General features: G+C 44.9%; 2 protein-coding genes across 2 annotated transcripts in view; both read left to right on the top strand.

Annotated features, from left to right (window-relative positions):
* The window catches only part of LOC309494765 (uncharacterized protein), a gene marked incomplete at its 5' end in the record, with an annotated part of 51,640 nt that overhangs the window by 10,873 nt on the left and 20,909 nt on the right, over nucleotides 1-19,858 (top strand). The window contains 14 exons of the mRNA XM_082164175.1: nucleotides 2,197-2,290; nucleotides 2,362-2,462; nucleotides 3,523-3,679; nucleotides 3,941-4,026; nucleotides 4,176-4,383; nucleotides 6,884-7,001; nucleotides 7,455-7,539; nucleotides 12,945-13,443; nucleotides 13,521-13,663; nucleotides 13,744-14,091; nucleotides 14,944-15,981; nucleotides 16,298-16,410; nucleotides 16,530-16,610; nucleotides 16,691-16,797. Coding sequence (XP_082020301.1) covers nucleotides 2,197-2,290; nucleotides 2,362-2,462; nucleotides 3,523-3,679; nucleotides 3,941-4,026; nucleotides 4,176-4,383; nucleotides 6,884-7,001; nucleotides 7,455-7,539; nucleotides 12,945-13,443; nucleotides 13,521-13,663; nucleotides 13,744-14,091; nucleotides 14,944-15,981; nucleotides 16,298-16,410; nucleotides 16,530-16,610; nucleotides 16,691-16,797 — 3,178 coding nt within the window. The remainder of the gene's footprint in view (nucleotides 1-2,196; nucleotides 2,291-2,361; nucleotides 2,463-3,522; nucleotides 3,680-3,940; nucleotides 4,027-4,175; nucleotides 4,384-6,883; nucleotides 7,002-7,454; nucleotides 7,540-12,944; nucleotides 13,444-13,520; nucleotides 13,664-13,743; nucleotides 14,092-14,943; nucleotides 15,982-16,297; nucleotides 16,411-16,529; nucleotides 16,611-16,690; nucleotides 16,798-19,858) is intronic.
* The window catches only part of LOC309495366 (uncharacterized protein), a 242,578-nt gene continuing 241,217 nt past the window's right edge, over nucleotides 18,498-19,858 (top strand). The window contains exon 1 of the mRNA XM_082165051.1: nucleotides 18,498-18,589. The gene's annotated coding sequence lies outside the window, so the exon portion shown is untranslated. The remainder of the gene's footprint in view (nucleotides 18,590-19,858) is intronic.

The following is a 19,858-nucleotide window of genomic DNA, read 5'->3' as shown; positions in this document are numbered from 1 at the left end:
CCCTGCACACCTTCCTCACACACCAGCAGGTACACACACACACACACACACACACACACACACACACACACACACACACACACACACACACACACACACACACACACACACACACACACACACACACACACACACACTCCTGCCCACCAGCAGAGCCCTGCACACCTTCCTCACACACCAGCAGGTACACACACACACACACACACACACACACACACACACATGTCTGGTTCACTATCTTTGTGGGGACTCTCCATAGACGTAATGGTTTTTATACCGTACAAACTGTATATTCTGTCCCCTTACACTAACCCTACCCCTAAACCTACCCATCACACACACACACACACACACACACACACTAACCCTACCCCTAAACCTACCCATCACAGAAAACATTCTGCATTTTTACTTTCTCAAAACAACTCATCCTGTGTGATTTATAAGCCTTTTGAAAAGTGGGGACCGCTGGCTGGTCCCCACAATGTAGGTGATCTCAGGTTTTACTATTCTTATGGGGACATTTGGTCCCCACAATGTAATATAAACAAGGGCACACACACACACACACACACACACACTCCTGCCCACCAGCAGAGCCCTGCACACCTTCCTCACACACCAGCAGGTACACACACACACACACACACACACACACACACACACACACACACACACACACACACACACACACACACACACACTCCTGCCCACCAGCAGAGCCCTGCACACCTTCCTCACACACACACACACACACACACACACACACACACACACACACACACACACACACACACACACACACACACACACACACACACACACACACACACTCCTGCCCACCAGCAGAGCCCTGCACACCTTCCTCACACACCAGCAGGTACACACACACACACACACACACACGCACACACACACACACACTCCTGCCCACCAGCAGAGCCCTGCACACCTTCCTCACACACCAGCAGGTACACACACACACACACACACACACACACACACACACACACACACACACACACACACACACACACACACACACACACGCACACACACACATACACTCCTGCCCACCAGCAGAGCCCTGCACACCTTCCTCACACACCAGCAGGTACACACACACACACACACACACACACACACACACACACACACACACACACACACACACACACACTCCTGCCCACCAGCAGAGCCCTGCACACCTTCCTCACACACCAGCAGGTACACACACACACACACACACACACACACTCCTGCCCACCAGCAGAGCCCTGCACACCTTCCTCACACACCAGCAGGTACACACACACACACACACACACACACACACACACACACACACACACGCACACACACACATACACTCCTGCCCACCAGCAGAGCCCTGCACACCTTCCTCACACACCAGCAGGTACACACACACACACACACACACACACACACACACACGCACACACACACACATACACTCCTGCCCACCAGCAGAGCCCTGCACACCTTCCTCACACACCAGCAGGTACACACACACACACACACACACACACACACGCACACACACACATACACTCCTGCCCACCAGCAGAGCCCTGCACACCTTCCTCACACACCAGCAGGTACACACACACACACACACACACACACACACATACACTCCTGCCCACCAGCAGAGCCCTGCACACCTTCCTCACACACCAGCAGGTACACACACACACACACACACACACACACACACACACACACACACACACACACACACACACACTCCTCCCCACCAGCAGAGCCCTGCACACCTTCCTCACACACAAGCAGGTACACACACACACACACACACACACACACACACACACACACACACACTCCTGCCCACCAGCAGAGCCCTGCACACCTTCCTCACACACCAGCAGGTACACACACGCACACTCACACATACTCTCTCGCACACACACACTCTTGCACACACGCTCTCGCACACTCACATATGCTCTCACACACACACTCACATATACTCTCACACACGCTATCAGTAACCGGTATCGGCTGGTCACTCATATAAAAAAAATGGAAATTGGAATCAGCCAAGAAAACTGCAATAGGTGCATCTCTAATAAAGAAATAACTATAATACTTTCTCATTGTGATGTCTGTGTGTGTGTGTGTGTGTGTGTGTGTGTGTGTGTGTGTGTGCTCCAGCAGGGTGTGGTGGGTTATTTCCAGTTTAACTCGTCTCCTCAGCCGGCCGGTTACATCAGCTTCCTGTTATCAGCTCTGCACGCGCTCAGACGAGGTACTGTCCCCATCACACACACATCACTGATGCTCAACCTGACTCTGACACGCTGCCTTCTCATTGGCCAGATCATCAGGGGGCGGTGCGCTTCGCTGTGGTGACCAATCAGGCGGTGGCAGAGGGCGTGTCACTCAGGGAGGATGAAAGTGTGTATCCACACACTCTCCGCGCACATACTCATCTGAGACGCGAGCACACACACACACACACACACACACACACACACACACACACACACACACACACACACACACACACACAAACTCTCCGCGCACATACTCATCTGAGACACGAGCACACACACACACACACACACACACACACACACAAACTCTCCGCGCACATACTCATCTGAGACGCGAGCACACACAAACTCTCCGCGCACATAATCATATAGACGGCGCCTCATAAATAGATCGATCTCCGCAACGTATTGAAGTGCGTGTCCGACTGAAGACCGGTGTGCGCGAGCCACGAGAAAACACTGTATCCGCGCCACTGATCGCAGCGGCAACGAGCACTTTGATCACTTGATTTAAAAAAACACATTTCAGTGATCGTCTCTTATTTAACAAACGAACTAAATTAATGCTCTGCTGGTTAACTGGAGATGTTTTATTATTGGATCATTCGTGCCGCGAGATGTTTTATAGGGGGCGGTAAAAAAAATGTCAGGCATCGAAATCAGGCACCGAAAGTTTCGTTCTTATTCGATCTGGTTACTACCGTTTACGTCGGAACCAGTTCCCTATTGGAACCGGGTTTCGGTACCCAACCCTAGTAGTGACTGTTTGAATAATTTTTGGGTATAATATGTCACAGTTTACTTTATTTTGCTCTCCTCACTCACATAAATGAACTTTAGTGTCCTGATCACACTAGTGAAACAATATAAAATGTATATCTGGTGTCTGAATAATGTGTGGTTTGACTGTATCCCTCAGAAAAATGGATGTCTGTAATTAAAGCAAAAGGTGTCTCTATGAAGTATTAAATCAGGGGACTGATGACTTTTACACCCTGTTATTTTAGTTTTTTTAATTTAATAATACTCCAGAATATTTAAAAATGTTATTTTTACTGTGATGATTCATTTTTTTTGCGACTGATTAATTAATACGCATCGGACACAGTGTGAAGGGTTCTGTGAGTTAAGATTTTTTAGGATGACGAATAGAAAAAAGCGCATATGGAAATTTCATACTCGGTGTGTAAGGCCCTTCAGACAGGCACAGGCTGTGCTCCCTAACCCCGAGTGCTGCCCGCACCGCTCTCAGATCCCGTTAAGGGTTGCAGAGATCCGGGTACGAGTCGCGGCCGTGACTAAAGGAGACCCGAGTCTCTCCTCGCCTCCTGTGGAGATGAATGAGGCTACTCCTCAGCCCTGTGCAGATGCGGAGAGTTGATGGATGAGACCTCTCCTGAACTACTTCCCTCTTTGAATCAGATCCCTTGCCAAGGGCCAAAGATGATGAGGCGGCGATATCTTGTCCTTTGGAGGAGGATAGAAGTGCCATGGGTCATTCCCCCTTCCCCAATCTAGGACCTCACTGAGATGTGCTAAACTCTTATCCATTACTCGTCTCTTAGAGGATATTTAGAGGAAGATGAATAGTATGCTATCCTGCCTCCTAATTTGTCTTCTAGACCTGGCAGTCTCCCTTCTCCAACCCAGGACCTCACTGAGATGTGCTGAACTCTTATCCACTGGCCATCTCAGCAAGAAGACCAGGGTGGAGAGAGGGGTTATATGACGGGAAGAGGGTGCAATCGCACACTTGCCCTGTGATTCTGTGATGAACCCTTCTCACATAAGGTGCGTGTTGAAGGGTTCACAATATGGAGGAGTTGAGAATGTCCAACCCCATGATTGAATTGTCAGTGGCAAGTCGCCTCCTCCACAATCCTGGGACAGCCCTATCCTCCTTTACTGCCGGGACAGACAGTCCCAACTTCCACCAACTCTAGAAAGAGTAAGGAGATCACAGTCACACTGATAGGCCTGAACTGGGCTGGTAAATTGTGGCTGACGGGGATAATCCAGCCCTGGCCTCTCCCGCTGCGAAGGGATCTCTCTCAAGCCTTCAAGGGTCAGTGAGACTCTTCAGAACGAGAGAGCGGCTTCAGCATGATCTGCATATGACCAGACATGGAATATGTTTGAGCATTGGTAACTCACAGACACATTCTTCCTTTTTCCTGTTGCTGATGTGTTGCTTTCTGCAAGAACTTTTAGATAAGTGCAGAGCCTTTTCTATCATCAAGGCTGATCTTGCCGTAGTTTCTGCGTGCCCTGTGGGGATTGACAGGAATACCATAGGTCAACACCCGCTCGTGTGAACAGGGTTTCAGAGCCACTGATTCCACCGTGGGATCTGTCCTTGGTCCTTAATGCACTCTGTAGCGGCTGTAGACTAGGCAAATCAAAAAAAAAGAATCTTGCAGCCGCGAGAAACTAACGCCTGAGAGACTGTAAACACTGCGACGCGCACAAACTCAGTTCCAATCGATGATCCTTTCAAAACGTTTATTGTAGGCTACTTCAACATGTAAAAATACAACTGGTACTGCAGTTACCAAGTAATAAAGTGCTGCGTGCATGTGAAAGTGCGGTCAACAGAAAAGTCTTCGCTCTCAGGCTCACTCCCTCTCTGTGTCAAACTCCCATTGATTATCCCAGGTGAAAGTGAAGCAAAACAAATAAGCTACTATCACTTCCGCCCAAACGCCGGTGGACACGCCCACCACCTACGATCCTTGTGCAGTGAATCACATAAACACAGAATACATGAGATACTTACAGATGACTCTTACATTCCGGCCCCTAATTATTTTAACACAATAATTATACAACTGCACATTATGTAAGAGATCAATCAATAAAAAACAAGATAAGGCAGTCCATTTGAAAGTGTCCTTTCTTCCTTAGGCCAAACAAAAGGAAGAAACAAAGTCCTTAGTCTTTGTAAGGAGTGATCTTAACAATCACTTAGTCAGTGTCAAGGTTAAAGTCAAAGTTCAAAGGTCAGCTGGATCCTTGTGGATCCTCTGCTTCCTGTAGAAGGCAAATCTTGGTAATAGGCCTGTCCAAATAACTGGTCTTCGTCCTAATTCGCACTTGACGGACAAGTCCTCTTTGGTCAGGGGTAGTTTGCACAATCCTTCCTGTAAGCCATGAGTTGCAAGGGTCTGCAACCTCAGGGTGGAATTCAGGACTTTCCTCACAGACCTTATCAACCTTTCCCAAACCCCTCCATGATGCGATCCTGTGGGGGGATTGAAAATCCACTTGATTCCTTTCTGAAGGAGGGTGTTATTAATTAGAGCATGATTCCAACCTTCCATTGCCTGTCTCAATTCTCTCTCTGCTCCAACAAAGTTGGTTCCATTGTCTGAGCGCAGTTCCAATACTTGTCCACGTCTTGCTGTAAAGCGTCGAAGAGCATTAATAAAAGAATCTGTATCCAAGGATGATGCAACTTCAATGTGGATCGCTCTTATGGAAAGGCATGTGAAAAGAACCCCATACCTCTTCAATGTACTCCTTCCTCGCTTAACTTCAAAAGGTCCGAAGTAATCAACTCCAACCCGAGTGAATGGCGGTTCATCTGGAGAAACTCTGTCACGAGGTAAATCTGCCATCTGCTGCCGCCCTGGAGCTGCATGGAGTCGTCGACAGACAATACATTTCGACAGGGTTTTCCTTATAGCCCCACTAACCCCAGGGATCCAGTATTTTTGGCGCAGACTAGCTAGCATGTGGTTACGACCACTGTGTCCCACCTCTTGATGTATGTACTGAAGAATTACATCAGAAATATGTAAATCTTTTGCCAATATGGCAGGGTGCTTAGCTTCTTCCGGCATAGCGGCTCTGCTAAGTCGTCCTCCGACTCTCAAAACACCATCTTCAAGTATTGGGTTGAGCTTGTAAATGTGACTAGTCCTTTTCACACTTTCTCCCTTTTGCAAGCTGTTAAATTCTCCTGGAAACCTCCTTCTCTGACAGAACTTAATAATCTCCATCTCAGCTTTTCTAAGTTCCTCAACTGAAAGAAGACCACTGCCAGTCTGAGCCTTGATACTCTGCATCTCCTTTTCTATTTTTTTTCTCTGTTGGTCCTTATCTAAGCCAGAATGAGCAAGAGTCACGCTCAGTTGCTTCCTCTTCTGACTGAAGTACAGTAGCAGACTCTTCAGCTTAAGGATCCAACCAACCATCTTCTTCAGACGGATCCATGAGGAGGAGTAGTTAATCAAGCGAGTTACTGCATCGATCCTTTCTTCAGCCTGAACAGCATTCGCAATCAAGCTCTTCTTAACCTCAGGGTCATCTGTCGGAATTCTCACAAAACCATCTGGGTTTTCAGGCCATCCCTCCTCAGGCCCAGCAAGGAATTGAGGTCCAGACACCCATATTTTGTTTGTCAGGAGTGATGTCACCTTTACTCCCCTAGAGGCCAAATCAGCAGGATTGCTTATGGTGTTAACATATCTCCACTGAGATGGATTTGATACGCTCAGTATCTTTGAAACCCGGTTGGCTACAAAGGTACGAAACCTTGAAGTCTCATTGCTGATGTACTTCAGTACGGAAGTACTATCAGTCCAAAAAATTGAGTCCTGAAGTTGCATCTGCAGCTCCTTCCTCCACAGCTCATCCATTCGACCTGCAACCATGGCAGCTTTCAACTCCATACGAGGGATGGTAATTGGCTTTAATGGAGCCACTCTGGCTTTACCCATTATGAAAGCACAGTGAACTTGTCCTTCGATGTTGTTTAATAAAAGATAAGTCACTGTTCCATAGCCGCTTTCACATGCATCCGCAAAGTGATGTAACTGAGCAGAAATCACTACTTCTCCGACTCATGTGCAGACAAATCTGGTATACGGTCATCCCAACCAAGGTCCATTCTGCACAAGTCTTGAAGGATCTTTTTGGCAGATAAGACCACAGGTGCCAAGATTCCTAAGGGGTCATAGATTGAACTGACCGTGGAGAGGATCCCTCTTCTGGTTAAGGGTCGATCCTTGATGAGGATTTTGAACTTAAAAGTGTCGGACTGAACACACCACTGTACGCCCAATGCTCTTTCTACAGGAAGCATGTCATTGTCCAAATCCAAATCCTTAACCTCTTTTGCTCTCTCTATTGTAGGTATGGCTGCCAGCACAGCACGTCTGTTACTGATCCACTTCATGAGCTGAAAGCCCCCTTTCAAACAAAGGGCACGGAGGTCCTGGTAGAGTGCTATCGCCTCCTCCTCAGAAGCCACTGATGTTAGGCAATCGTCCACATAGAAATTGTGCATCACCGTTTCGATTGCTTTGGAACTGAATTGCTCCCGATTATCTTCTGCACACTTTCTGAGAGCAAAGTTTGCACAACTTGGCGAAGATGTGGCTCCGAACAGATGCGCAACCATTCTGTGCTCCACCAAGCTCTGTTTATGGTCTCCATCCGGCCACCAGAGAAACCTCAACAGATCTGAATCCTCAGCTGGCACTCTGACTTGGTGAAACATAGCCTCGATGTCTGCCATGAGCACAACAGGCTCCTTTCGGAATCTGGTCATGACTCCGATTAACATGCTGGTAAGATCGGGTCCCTGTAGGAGCTGAGCATTCAAAGATGTTCCCTGGAATGTAGCTGCGCAGTCGAAAACAACCCTGATCTTTTGTTTCTTTGGGTGATATACACCATGATGTGGTATATACCATATCCTGCTGTCACTCCGATCCAGATTTTCAATAGGCACCTTCTCTGCATAGCCCTTTGAAATGATATCATTCATAAATGCAGTGTAATCAACATGAAATGGAGCATCCCTTTCAAAACTCCTTGTGAGGCTCAGAGCACGGTGTTCGGCAACTCTTTTATTATTTGGTATATTTACATCCCCTTTTCTTAAAGGTAAGCCAACACTATAGTGACCATCCACCAGCTTGACAGATTTTGTAACAAGCTCCATGAACTGACAGTCTTCTCTTGATAACCCCATCTGCTCATCCTGATGACACTCAGGAAAATCTGCCTTTAGCTGCTGCTTCCACAAATCATTAAGGATTGCAATAGAGATCCTATTGACAGTGACGTCTGGCTGTCCACAAGTAATTTCTCTACTTTCAACACCTCTAAGAGGTCCATTTACAGTCCAGCCCAGCATCGTTTTGACTGCATATGGGCCCCCCTCCGTGCTTCGAACGACTTGCCATGGCTCCAGTGCTCGAGGGACATTGCATCCAATCAGGAGGTCAACATCTGAATCAATCTCCCTTAACTGGACATGCTTCAGATATGGCCATCGTTGGAGGTCTGGCTGGCGAGGAATATTACCTCGATGAACTGGCATGGTTTTCTGCGTATAAATATCAGGCAGTTCACAAAAACAACCGCTATCTAATTCAGCCACTTCCAAACCTGAGACAATATGGCTTCCAACGAACTTCTCCTGACCCATAGTCCGTAGGAGAATACCAGTTCTTCGTCCCCTGACATTAAGCTTGTTCATCAGCCGCTCTGTGCAGAATGACGCTGAGCTCCCAGGATCCAAGAAGGCATAGGTAATCAACACTTTATGTCCTTTCCTAGGTTTAACTTGTACTGGAACTATGGGGAGCGTACAGTCTGGGTCACCGGCCCCAGTGAGACCACTGGATTGAACGGAGATCAGAGCACTGCCCACTGCTGTCTCAGATTCTCCTTTGACTTGCACTAAATTAATTTCTTTCTCTTTTGGATAAATGTGGAGTGCAGTAGGATGCTTCAGACTGCACACTTTGCATGAAGAGACGCTTCCTACAGTCTCGGCTCATGTGCCCAATGCACAAACAGCCAAAGCACACACCATGTTTCTTTAAGAAAGTAATCTTCTCATTATGCACCATCCTTTCCAACTGGCGGCACAGATCCAATGTGTGCCCACCTCCACAAAACATACAAGCCTTCATACCAGCTGAACTTCCCTCTTCAGTTTTTATTCTAGGTTCAACTTTCCTTTCCACTGTTGAGATGGTGGTAGCAAAGCTATTCCTCTTTACTCTAGAACTAGGCTCAAACCTAGATTTCCTTATGTCCTTGTTTGCTGTTGTCGATGGTAAATCCTGTATATCCCCAAATAGCGGATCACTTGCAATCTTCACTTGTCTTTCAATGAAGTTGACAATATCTCCAAATGTAGCTCTCCGGCCACTCCTTTCCTGCAACTCACAAGCCACAGATCTCCATCTATCCCTATGTTTATAGGGTAGCTTTTTTACAATGGTCAGCATAGTGGTAGGCATGTTCAACTCTTCCATATATTCAACATCCTCCATGGTGTTACAGCATCCTCGTAGAAAAAGACTGTATGCCTGTAGAGATTTCACATCTTCAGATTTTATTGGTGTCCAAGAAAGAGCCTTTTCCATGTAGGCTGAAGCAATTTTCTGTGCATTACCAAAATGCTCTTGCAGCAAAGCCTTAGCCTTGGCATATCCTCTGTCATGTGCCATATGCTGACAGCTTCTGACGAGCTCCCTTGGATACCCCCTCACATACTGTTCAAGGAAGTACAAACAGTCTTTAGGATTGTCAGACTTCTCTTCAATGCTATGCTCAAAAGCCCTGATAAAGGTATGGTAAAGGATCACCGTCAAAAATCTGAATATCTCTTTTAGGCAACAATGAAAGAGACTGTTGCTGAACCAATAAAGCAGTTATCTCATTTTGTTTTTCCAACACCGTAATTATTTGACTTTGATCACTGTGACTTGTTACCTGTGTTGCCAATTGTTGACTCCTGTGCTGAAACAGTGGACGTGATACACTTGATGTCCCGTGACTTCTGGGCGTCTAGACGATGTGGGTCGAGGTGGTTGAATAACATTTTCCACTTGAGGTTTTGTACCCAAGACACGTGGATTGAGCTGTCCTAGCACAGAAATATTTTTATCAGGCACAAATGATTTTGCATCAGCACTTAGTGATTCAGTTTTCTTTTGTCCCCTTTCTAGATAAGAATTCATGCCATTGGACTTCACAGATAGTTTACTTGAAACACGAGACCCTCTTGAGCCTCTCAGCACATTCACTTTGGCCGCTGATGCAGCTATTTCTACTTCAAGATCAAACTCTTCCCGTTTTTTTCTTAGCTGCTCCTCTTGCTCTTCTAATGAATGTTTGTCTTTTAATAATTTTTGTCTCGCAATGAGAGCAGCCATGTCTGCCTCTGCTGTAATGCGTGCTGATGATGTTGTTGAGACACTGGACCTTTTTCCATTCGAGCTCTGCCCAATGCTAGAGCATTTACTCCCAATGTTTGACACGCTATCACTGGGCTCTATATTATCATGTGCTTCAGGGGCTTGGACACTTTGCTCAGCGTGAATTGAAACATTAGACTCCTTATCATTATGAGGTTCATCCAACTTGTCCATCGATTCCATTCGTGCATCCTTTGTGGCATTGTGAGCAATGGTCCGGCTTGTTTGTGTCCCAATTTCAGAAAGCCATCTTTTTACATCCTCCATAAATCCTTTGTGACATTTTAGTACATTCACAAACCATTCCTTTTGTCTTTCTTGTTCCTCTTCAGGAAGTATGGGAATTACAGATTCATGTAACGTAGTAGTTTCATCCACCATTTGACTCATTTTCTCCAAATGAGAACGCACTTGTGAGGCATTATCATCTTTTTGCATAAGATCTTTTATTGTCTGTATTAGAGTTTTAATTTGATTAACCTTTTTCCTACGTTCCTTTTGTAATGTTTCAATTTTGTTCACCAAAGCTTTTGCAGTGAGTTTGATTTCTCTCCTTTTTTCATCCATCTCTGAACCATTGACATCTAAATTTGATTTTGATTCACTTGTTGCCATTTCCCAATATACCACAACTCATCAAAGAATCCACGCAGTTCAATCCGTCAATCCATCCACCAATAAATCAACCGCTGCGTCATAAACCACATTCAAAGACCAACAATAAACACCAGCAAGCAACAATGCGTCCCCAATGGACGAGCGGCAGCAGCCTCTTTATACCGTGTTCAAACAAACAACTGGCACAGCACAAATTGACGTAGTTTTAGTACATACCGCTTCTGTTGCTGTATTGATTGTGGCCGGTAGCTTCTGTGTTTCCTCTGACCTCCAAAGTGTTCCGTTATGATCCGCGGAATCCGTGATGAACAGTTCGTTTCCGTAGAACAACACTCTGGTTTAAAAGAGTTTTCTGTTGACTTAATGTAGCGGCTGTAGACTAGGCAAATAAAAAAAAAAGAATCTTGCAGCCGCGAGAGACTAACGCCTGAGAGACTGTAAACACTGCGACGCGCACAAACTCAGTTCCAATCGATGATCCTTTCAAAACGTTTATTGTAGGCTACTTCAACATGTAAAAATACAACTGGTACTGCAGTTACCAAGTAATAAAGTGCTGCGTGCATGTGAAAGTGCGGTCAACAGAAAAGTCTTCGCTCTCAGGCTCACTCCCTCTCTGTGTCAAACTCCCATTGATTATCCCAGGTGAAAGTGAAGCAAAACAAATAAGCTACTATCACTTCCGCCCAAACGCCGGTGGACACGCCCACCACCTACGATCCTTGTGCAGTGAATCACATAAACACAGAATACATGAGATACTTACAGATGACTCTTACACACTCCCTTCCCTTTTGAGCCTGTTTATTATACTGATTTAAAGTCTCCCTGTAGTCAATCATTTCATCCCTTAAAACTCATCTTTGATCACCAAAATGACATAGTTAGGCTTTTTTTCCTTTAAATAAAATTGCCTTAAAATATCTTGAATGTAACTCGACACCATTGCCTCATTTCATATGCACGGCTCTATGAATATGCAGATAAGCCCCGCCTCCACTCACTCACTCAGCTCAGAGATCCACTGGTTGACGATCACACGTTGATCTGATTGGTTACAAGGTAGTTTGTGACGTCAGAAACACCAGCGATTTCAAAGCGTGTTTTTGAGACTGTCTTTGGTTCACTGCAGTTTTAAGGAGGAAATACTCAGCAATGCTGTCGACTTATGAATTTACACATGGTTTGTCTTAAAGCAGATTAAAAACACCACATAGACACATAAACAACATTAAAAGCTGGATTTTCACCACAGGGGAACTTTAAGGCTCCTTTCACTGAAGACTGCTTTATTATTGGCTCTTAGGGAACTTCATGATTTGACGGTGCATAACTCCTGTATGCTATTCACTTTGGAATCGAGACTGTCTCAAAACTAATCCTAAAGTGAGCAATCAGTTCTCGCCTGCAAACATGTGGATCTACTGGCTTTCCATCCGCCCTTCCAGCGGCTTCATTGCTCGTGTCCTGTCCCGGAACTTAACTGCGATAGAGACAATAGTCCAAAATCTCCACCAGTGGACAGATTTATCCTGGTATATCACCCGCCCCTTGTTCCCTGGATGGGAACTACTGATCTAGATGATTCTGAATGCATAAATGCGTCAGATGAAGCCAAACCCTAAGACTAAAACATGAACTCAACTCGAACTTCATCGGCTGCCTCATAAGCACTGATTTGTCCTTCATGAAGTTCGCTTGCAGTGTTTGTCGTTGTTCTAGCAGATGTTTGTCAGAAGTGTTAGTGTGTGAGGATCACTTGAGCGCTGTGTTCTGTGTGTGTCAGGTGACTGATGTGGCGTTGCGTTATCACTCCTGCGGCTGTGATGGTGTGTCTTCTGTCCCGCGCTGCTGTCAGTCCCTGCTGGCGTCCGGCGCTGAAGAGAGTGTGTGTGAGCTGTGTGTCTCTCACTGCTGGACTCTGGGTGTGTGTGTGGAGCACGTCCAGGTCTCCAGCGCCCCCTGCAGGAGCATCCAGGGCTCGTACAGTCCGTTCAGTCAGATCAGTGTGTGTTGCAGGAGCGTCCCGAGGCCCATCCCTAGCTCCATCCCTGGCTCCATCCCTGGCTCCATCCCTGGCTCCATCCCTGGCTCCATCCCTGACTCCATCACTGGCCTTCAGTGCCGAACCAACAACACGCTGCGCTTCTACATGCTGGACGCCGCACTGCACTGGACACTGGCACAGAGACTCGGGGCGACCAATCACAGCGGCCGGCCCTTCATCACCATCATCAACCTCAGAGACGAGACGCACTACGTGCTCAAGCACACAGACTCGCTGGGTAAAAACACTGAACACACACACACACTTAACACTGCACCAGTAATAATTGCTGTTCTCTCTGTGTCTGTGGAGCAGAAGATTTCATCCAGAACTTCAGCGTCTCCTTCAGTCCTTTACACAGACATCTGGTGGGACACAAACAACATCAGCACACTCAGTCCCTCATACAGGAAGTGACCTCAGACAGCTTCCTGGACACCGTCATGGACTCCCAGCGGGTGAGATCAGCTCTTCTTTTAAATGCTTTTATAACCTTAACCCTAACCCTAACGATGACTATATTAGCGTCCACACCAAGAACGATGGCCATATTAGCGTTCACACCAAGAAAGATGACTATATTACCGTCCACGCCAAGAACGATGACTATATTAGCGTCCACGCCAAGAACTATGACTATATTAGCGTCCACACCAAGAACGATGACTATATTAGCGTTCACAGCAAGAACTATGACTATATTAGCGTCCACGCCAAGAACGATGACTATATTAGCGTTCACGCCAAGAACGATGACTACATTAGCGTCCACGCCAAGAACGATGACTATATTAGCGTCCACGCCAAGAACTATGACTATATTAACGTCCACGCCAAGAACGATGACTATATTAGCGTCCACACCAAGAACGATGACTATATTAACGTCCACACCAAGAACGATGACTATATTAGCGTCCACACCAAGAACGATGACTATATTAGCGTTCACACCAAGAACGATGACTATATTAGCGTTCACACCAAGAACGACGACTATATTAACGTCCACACCAAGAACGATGACTATATTAGCGTCCACACAGAGAACGATGACCATATTAGCGTTCACACCAAGAACGATGACTATATTAGCGTTCACACCAAGAACGATGACTATATTAGCGTTCACACCAAGAACGATGACTATATTAGCGTTCACACCAAGAACGACGACTATATTAGCGTTCACACCAAGAACGACGACTATATTAGCGTTCACACCAAGAACGACGACTATATTAACGTCCACACCAAGAACGATGACTATATTAGCATCCACACAGAGAACGATGACCATATTAGCGTTCACACCAAGAACGATGACTATATTAGCGTTCACACCAAGAACGATGACTATATTAACATCCACACCAAGAACGATGACTATATTAGCGTTCAGACCAAGAACGATGACTATATTAACGTCCACACCAAGAACGATGACTATATTAGCGTCCACGCCAAGAACGATGACTATATTAGCGTCCACGCCAAGAACGATGACTATATTAGCGTTCACACCAAGAACGATGACTATATTAGCGTCCAAACCAAGAACGATGACTACATTAGCGTTCACACGAAGAACGATGACTATATTAACGTCCACACCAAGAACGATGACTACATTAGCGTTCACGCCAAGAACGATGACTATATTAACGTCCACGCCAAGAACGATGACTATATTAGCGTCCACGCCAAGAACGATGACTATATTAGCGTCCACGCCAAGAACGATGACTACATTAGCGTCCGCGCCAAGAACGATGACTACATTAGCGTCCGCGCCAAGAACGATGACTACATTAGCGTCCGCGCCAAGAACGATGACTACATTAGCGTTCGCGCCAAGAACGATGACTACATTAGCGTCCACGCCAAGAACTATGACTACATTAGCGTCCACGCCAAGAACGATGACTACATTAGCGTTCACGCCAAGAACTATGACTACATTAGCGTCCACGCCAAGAACGATGACTACATTAGCGTTCACGCCAAGAACGATGACTACATTAGCGTCCACGCCAAGAACGATGACTACATTAGCGTTCACGCCAAGAACTATGACTACATTAGCGTCCACGCCAAGAACTATGACTACATTAGCGTCCACGCCAAGAACGATGACTACATTAGCGTCCACGCCAAGAACTATGACTACATTAGCGTCCACGCCAAGAACGATGACCACATTAGCGTCCACGCCAAGAACGATGACCACATTAGCGTCCACGCCAAGAACGATGACTATATTAGCGTCCACGCCAAGAACGATGACTACATTAGCGTCCACGCCAAGAACGATGACTATATTAGCGTTCACACCAAGAACTATGACTATATTAGCGTCCACGCCAAGAACGATGACTACATTAGCGTCCACGCCAAGAACGATGACTACATTAGCGTTCACGCCAAGAACTATGACTACATTAGCGTCCACGCCAAGAACTATGACTACATTAGCGTCCACGCCAAGAACGATGACTACATTAGCGTCCACGCCAAGAACTATGACTACATTAGCGTCCACGCCAAGAACGATGACCACATTAGCGTCCACGCCAAGAACGATGACCACATTAGCGTCCACGCCAAGAACGATGACTATATTAGCGTCCACGCCAAGAACGATGACCACATTAGCGTCCACGCCAAGAACGATGACTATATTAGCGTCCACGCCAAGAACGATGACTACATTAGCGTCCACGCCAAGAACGATGACTACATTAGTGTCCACGCCAAGAACTATGACTACATTAGCGTCCACACCAAGAACGATGACCACATTAGCGTCCACACCAAGAACGATGACCACATTAGCGTCCACACCAAGAACGATGACCACATTAGCGTCCACACCAAGAACGATGATCACATTAGCGTCCACACCAAGAACGATGACTACACTAGCGTTCACACCAAGAACGATGACTACACTAGCGTTCACACCAAGAACGATGACTACATTAGCGTTCACACCAAGAACGATGACTATATTAGCGTTCACACCAAGAACTATGACTATAATAGCGTTCACACAACAGGTTATAACTGTGATCTTCTCTCTGTCTCATCAGGACGTGCTGCTGTTGTATTATTCGACCTGGTGTGGCTTCTGCTCGCTTCTCAATCATGTGTTTCTTCAACTGGCCCGTCTGTTGCAGGGAAACTGCGCCCTCACGGTGGCCAGGTGTGGAACTGCACCTGCAAACACTTCACACATTAGCTTCACATGACCATATATTCAGCGCTTACAGTTGCTCCGCAGTAATAATCATGTTCATTTATTACTGTTCTTGTTGTTTTCAGAGTGAATGTTGGTCATAATGATCTGCCCTGGGAGTTTATGGTGGATCATCTGCCCTCCGTGCTGCTCTTCCCCCGACACAGGTTCAAAAACCCCATCATAAAGTGTAAAACTCTTTTCTGTACAGTGTAAATATTCTCGCACACGTTACTGTCTCCTGCAGGAAGCAGATGAGTGTCAAGTTTCCAGAAAACACACCCATGACGGTTCCCAACCTGCTGCGGTTCGTTCTGCAGCACACTAGCCACGCCCCCTGGGAGGAGCCAGACAGTGGGGCGGAGTCAGCATCCCTGCTGGGGGCGGAGCTTCATAGACTGTTGTGGGAAGTGTCAGGAAGACAGGAAGGGAAGTGCAAGTGACAGACCGAGATCATGGCAGAATCTCACAAAACCGCTCAAGAACACGTCCAGCCCATATTTCATGTTCTGGTGAATAATAATGATTGTCGATCAATGAAGATGTTCCTCTGATTCTCAGCAGCACATTTGGACTTTATGAGGGTTTAAAGAGAAACACTGTTAAAAAAAAAAAGAAGTATTTCTGTTGGTTTTGCTGAAATTGTCTATTTTTTCATGATCACTTAAGTATGGCATCTGGTGCAGTATTCAGGGATTTCTTGATTGTTCTCAGATTTGAAGGGTTAAATTAAAGTTTATGGTGTTAAATGTGATCATCACTGACTCTTTTATGCATGTTTTAAAAAATAAAACGTAAAATGTTAATGTAAGGTATTGGTAATAAGGAAACAAAACCAGAACAAGGTTTAAGTTTAGTTTTAGGTTTTAAAAAGGTGTAAATTTAAATTACATTTTTCAAAAAATCAGCTAAAAATACTGTTATCCATTATAACAATCAGGCCCTAAAATCTAATATTATCATTAATATTTTATGAATAAAAGTATATTTTAGATGTGCGCGAGAGACAAGATTCTCCCTCGCGCAGACTGTAAAAAATAGGCAGAAACCGTTAATCGTCGTCAATCACGCAGCGCGCGCAGTTATGGCGCTTTTCTGAGGGAACTTTACACGACAACTGAATTTTAAACAGCAATAGTCATTTTTCACTATAATAACAGTATCATTTATTTTAGGTAAATGTAACATTATAGTAAAGGGTTTAATTTAAACGGTGAATTAGTTATGAAGAAATCTGGAGTCAACACCTGGACGTGTAACGCAATTCTTCTTTATTTTTTAACGACGGGAAAGATCAGCCCTTCAGTCTCAGGTTTGTTATGCAACCGGGTCACGTGACATCTTACACACACACGACAGGTAGAACCATAGACAGTATAAGAAATGGACAGAGTCATCTCATTGGAACTCAATTGAGGCAAGTGAAGCCCATTTTCAGCGATTTTTTAGGACTTCCGTTCCTGACGCGCAGACTCAAACTGAGCTTGACGACGTAGATGTGACGTGAGCAACCCGTCTGTCTTCTAGTGGCTGTGGCATGAGAAATCTGAATCATTCCCTTCCGAATCTTGCAGAGACGGAGATCGTGAGTAGGAGGTGTTCATGAGCTAGGAGCAGGAGAAACTTTTGCTAGGTATTCTGATTAATTATTTTGTCATTTTGCCTCCACGTCCCCCCGATTGCCCGCGAGCTTCTCCTCCCGTCAATACGGTAATCTCTCTACTGTGCGACAGAGAGTCGTGTGGTTATGACGCAATCGTTAGCCTACTTTTACAAAAACTGTTTTTACGGGGCCATAACGTTAGCTACAAGGTAATGGAGCATTTTATACATTGTCGTGTTTCTTTAGAAATAAATAATGGACAAATGGAGTCTTCAAATGCCTCAGATGTAAAGTTATTCGCTGTCAAAGTGACGCCAAAATGAATGGGAGTCAATGAGATGCTAACAGCAGGTGAAGTTCTGCTACAAGATGGTGGCACGCGGCCGGCTTCAACTTCCGGTCGACTTCCTTCCCGCTTGGGTAGAACAGGTGTACGGTTTCCTCCTTCAGGAAACACTTTAGACTGAAAGCAAGTTCAAACTTCATGGATGAGAAGACGCCATTTTGGAGACACGGTAACTTTCACAAATTTCACACTTCACGGTCAGTATTTGCTTCTGATATGTCATATTATTATTATTATTATCACTCGCGTCGTTAGATCTGTGTATCTTTATCTCGTTTGTTGGCTCAGTTTTGTTTGCAGAACAGAATAGCCACTAAACTAACCGCCTTTCTTTTTTCCCTTTTCTGTAAGAAATAAGGTTTTATTTCTTATTTTCCCATTCATGTACGAAATGAGTTCATGATGTTCAAGTTTATTTATCATGTGCATAAAGTTAGTGTCAGATTGTACACTGAAACGCTTGTGGTGGGTCACGTGTTTTCTACAACAAACCTGTAGTGATTACTGTAGTGATTAATTATCTGTAGTGATTAATTATCGTCTGTTCGCATCTAATCGCAATTATTTGAGGTAACCGCAATACATTTACGGTTTACATTTTAATCCCCTAATGCCAAAGAAAAAGGGGGGGAAGGACCTTGCACAAAGATAGTCAGAGGTCCTTAATATGAAGTTTGTGGGTTTGATCAGACTGCATATTAAAGTACATCATATGGGCATATTTTATTAAAGTTTGTATTACATTGTATATAATAGGCCTTTTTCACGGAAGTTAGAACGCACATCCGGTTCAGCTTTTGTTGTGTAAAGCGATTTCCGGTCGAAACAGCAATGGCTGAAGCAACATCGAGGTGTCACTGTAGCATCCCTCATTGCACAAATAATAATCAGTGACAACCATATTTGAGTTTTAATGCTTTTCCAAGCGATGACTGTCTGACAAAGAAGTGAATGCATGCTATTTGACACGTAGAGGTCCCGAAGTTTAAGATCGCTAGAAGTAGCACGTTTGTTTGTAGCCGATGCTAATTACACTGCCGCTACTGGCAGTAGCCTAAGTTTATATATATATATATATATATATATATATATATATATATATATATATATAGATATACTATAATATTTATTTTTTGTTAATAGGCTATCTTCATTACCTAGATATATAATTAAACAAAGTATTAAACAAGTTAAATTAAACAAGTAGCCTAGTCAAAACACATCTAACAGAACAATGTTTATTTTTTACAATAAGTTCGTATTATTTTTTTTAATTAACGAAATGTCAATTTTCGTCTTTATAACAGAAGTTGTAATGCAAAAATCTTCAAGATAGCCTACAGCCTACAATCTTCAAATGTATAACGGATTGTCACCTCATAAACAGTCCTTTGTGTGGTGGAATATGCAATGATAGGTTATATTGAAATATATGGTTAGCATCTTATTTTAAACTTTATTTTATT

Source organism: Leuciscus leuciscus (assembly GCF_965113295.1).
Source record: "Leuciscus leuciscus genome assembly, chromosome: 3".
Classification (NCBI taxonomy): Eukaryota; Metazoa; Chordata; class Actinopteri; order Cypriniformes; family Leuciscidae; genus Leuciscus; species Leuciscus leuciscus.
Note: the sequence above shows the minus strand (reverse complement) of the source record. Positions and strands in the feature narration are given on the sequence as shown.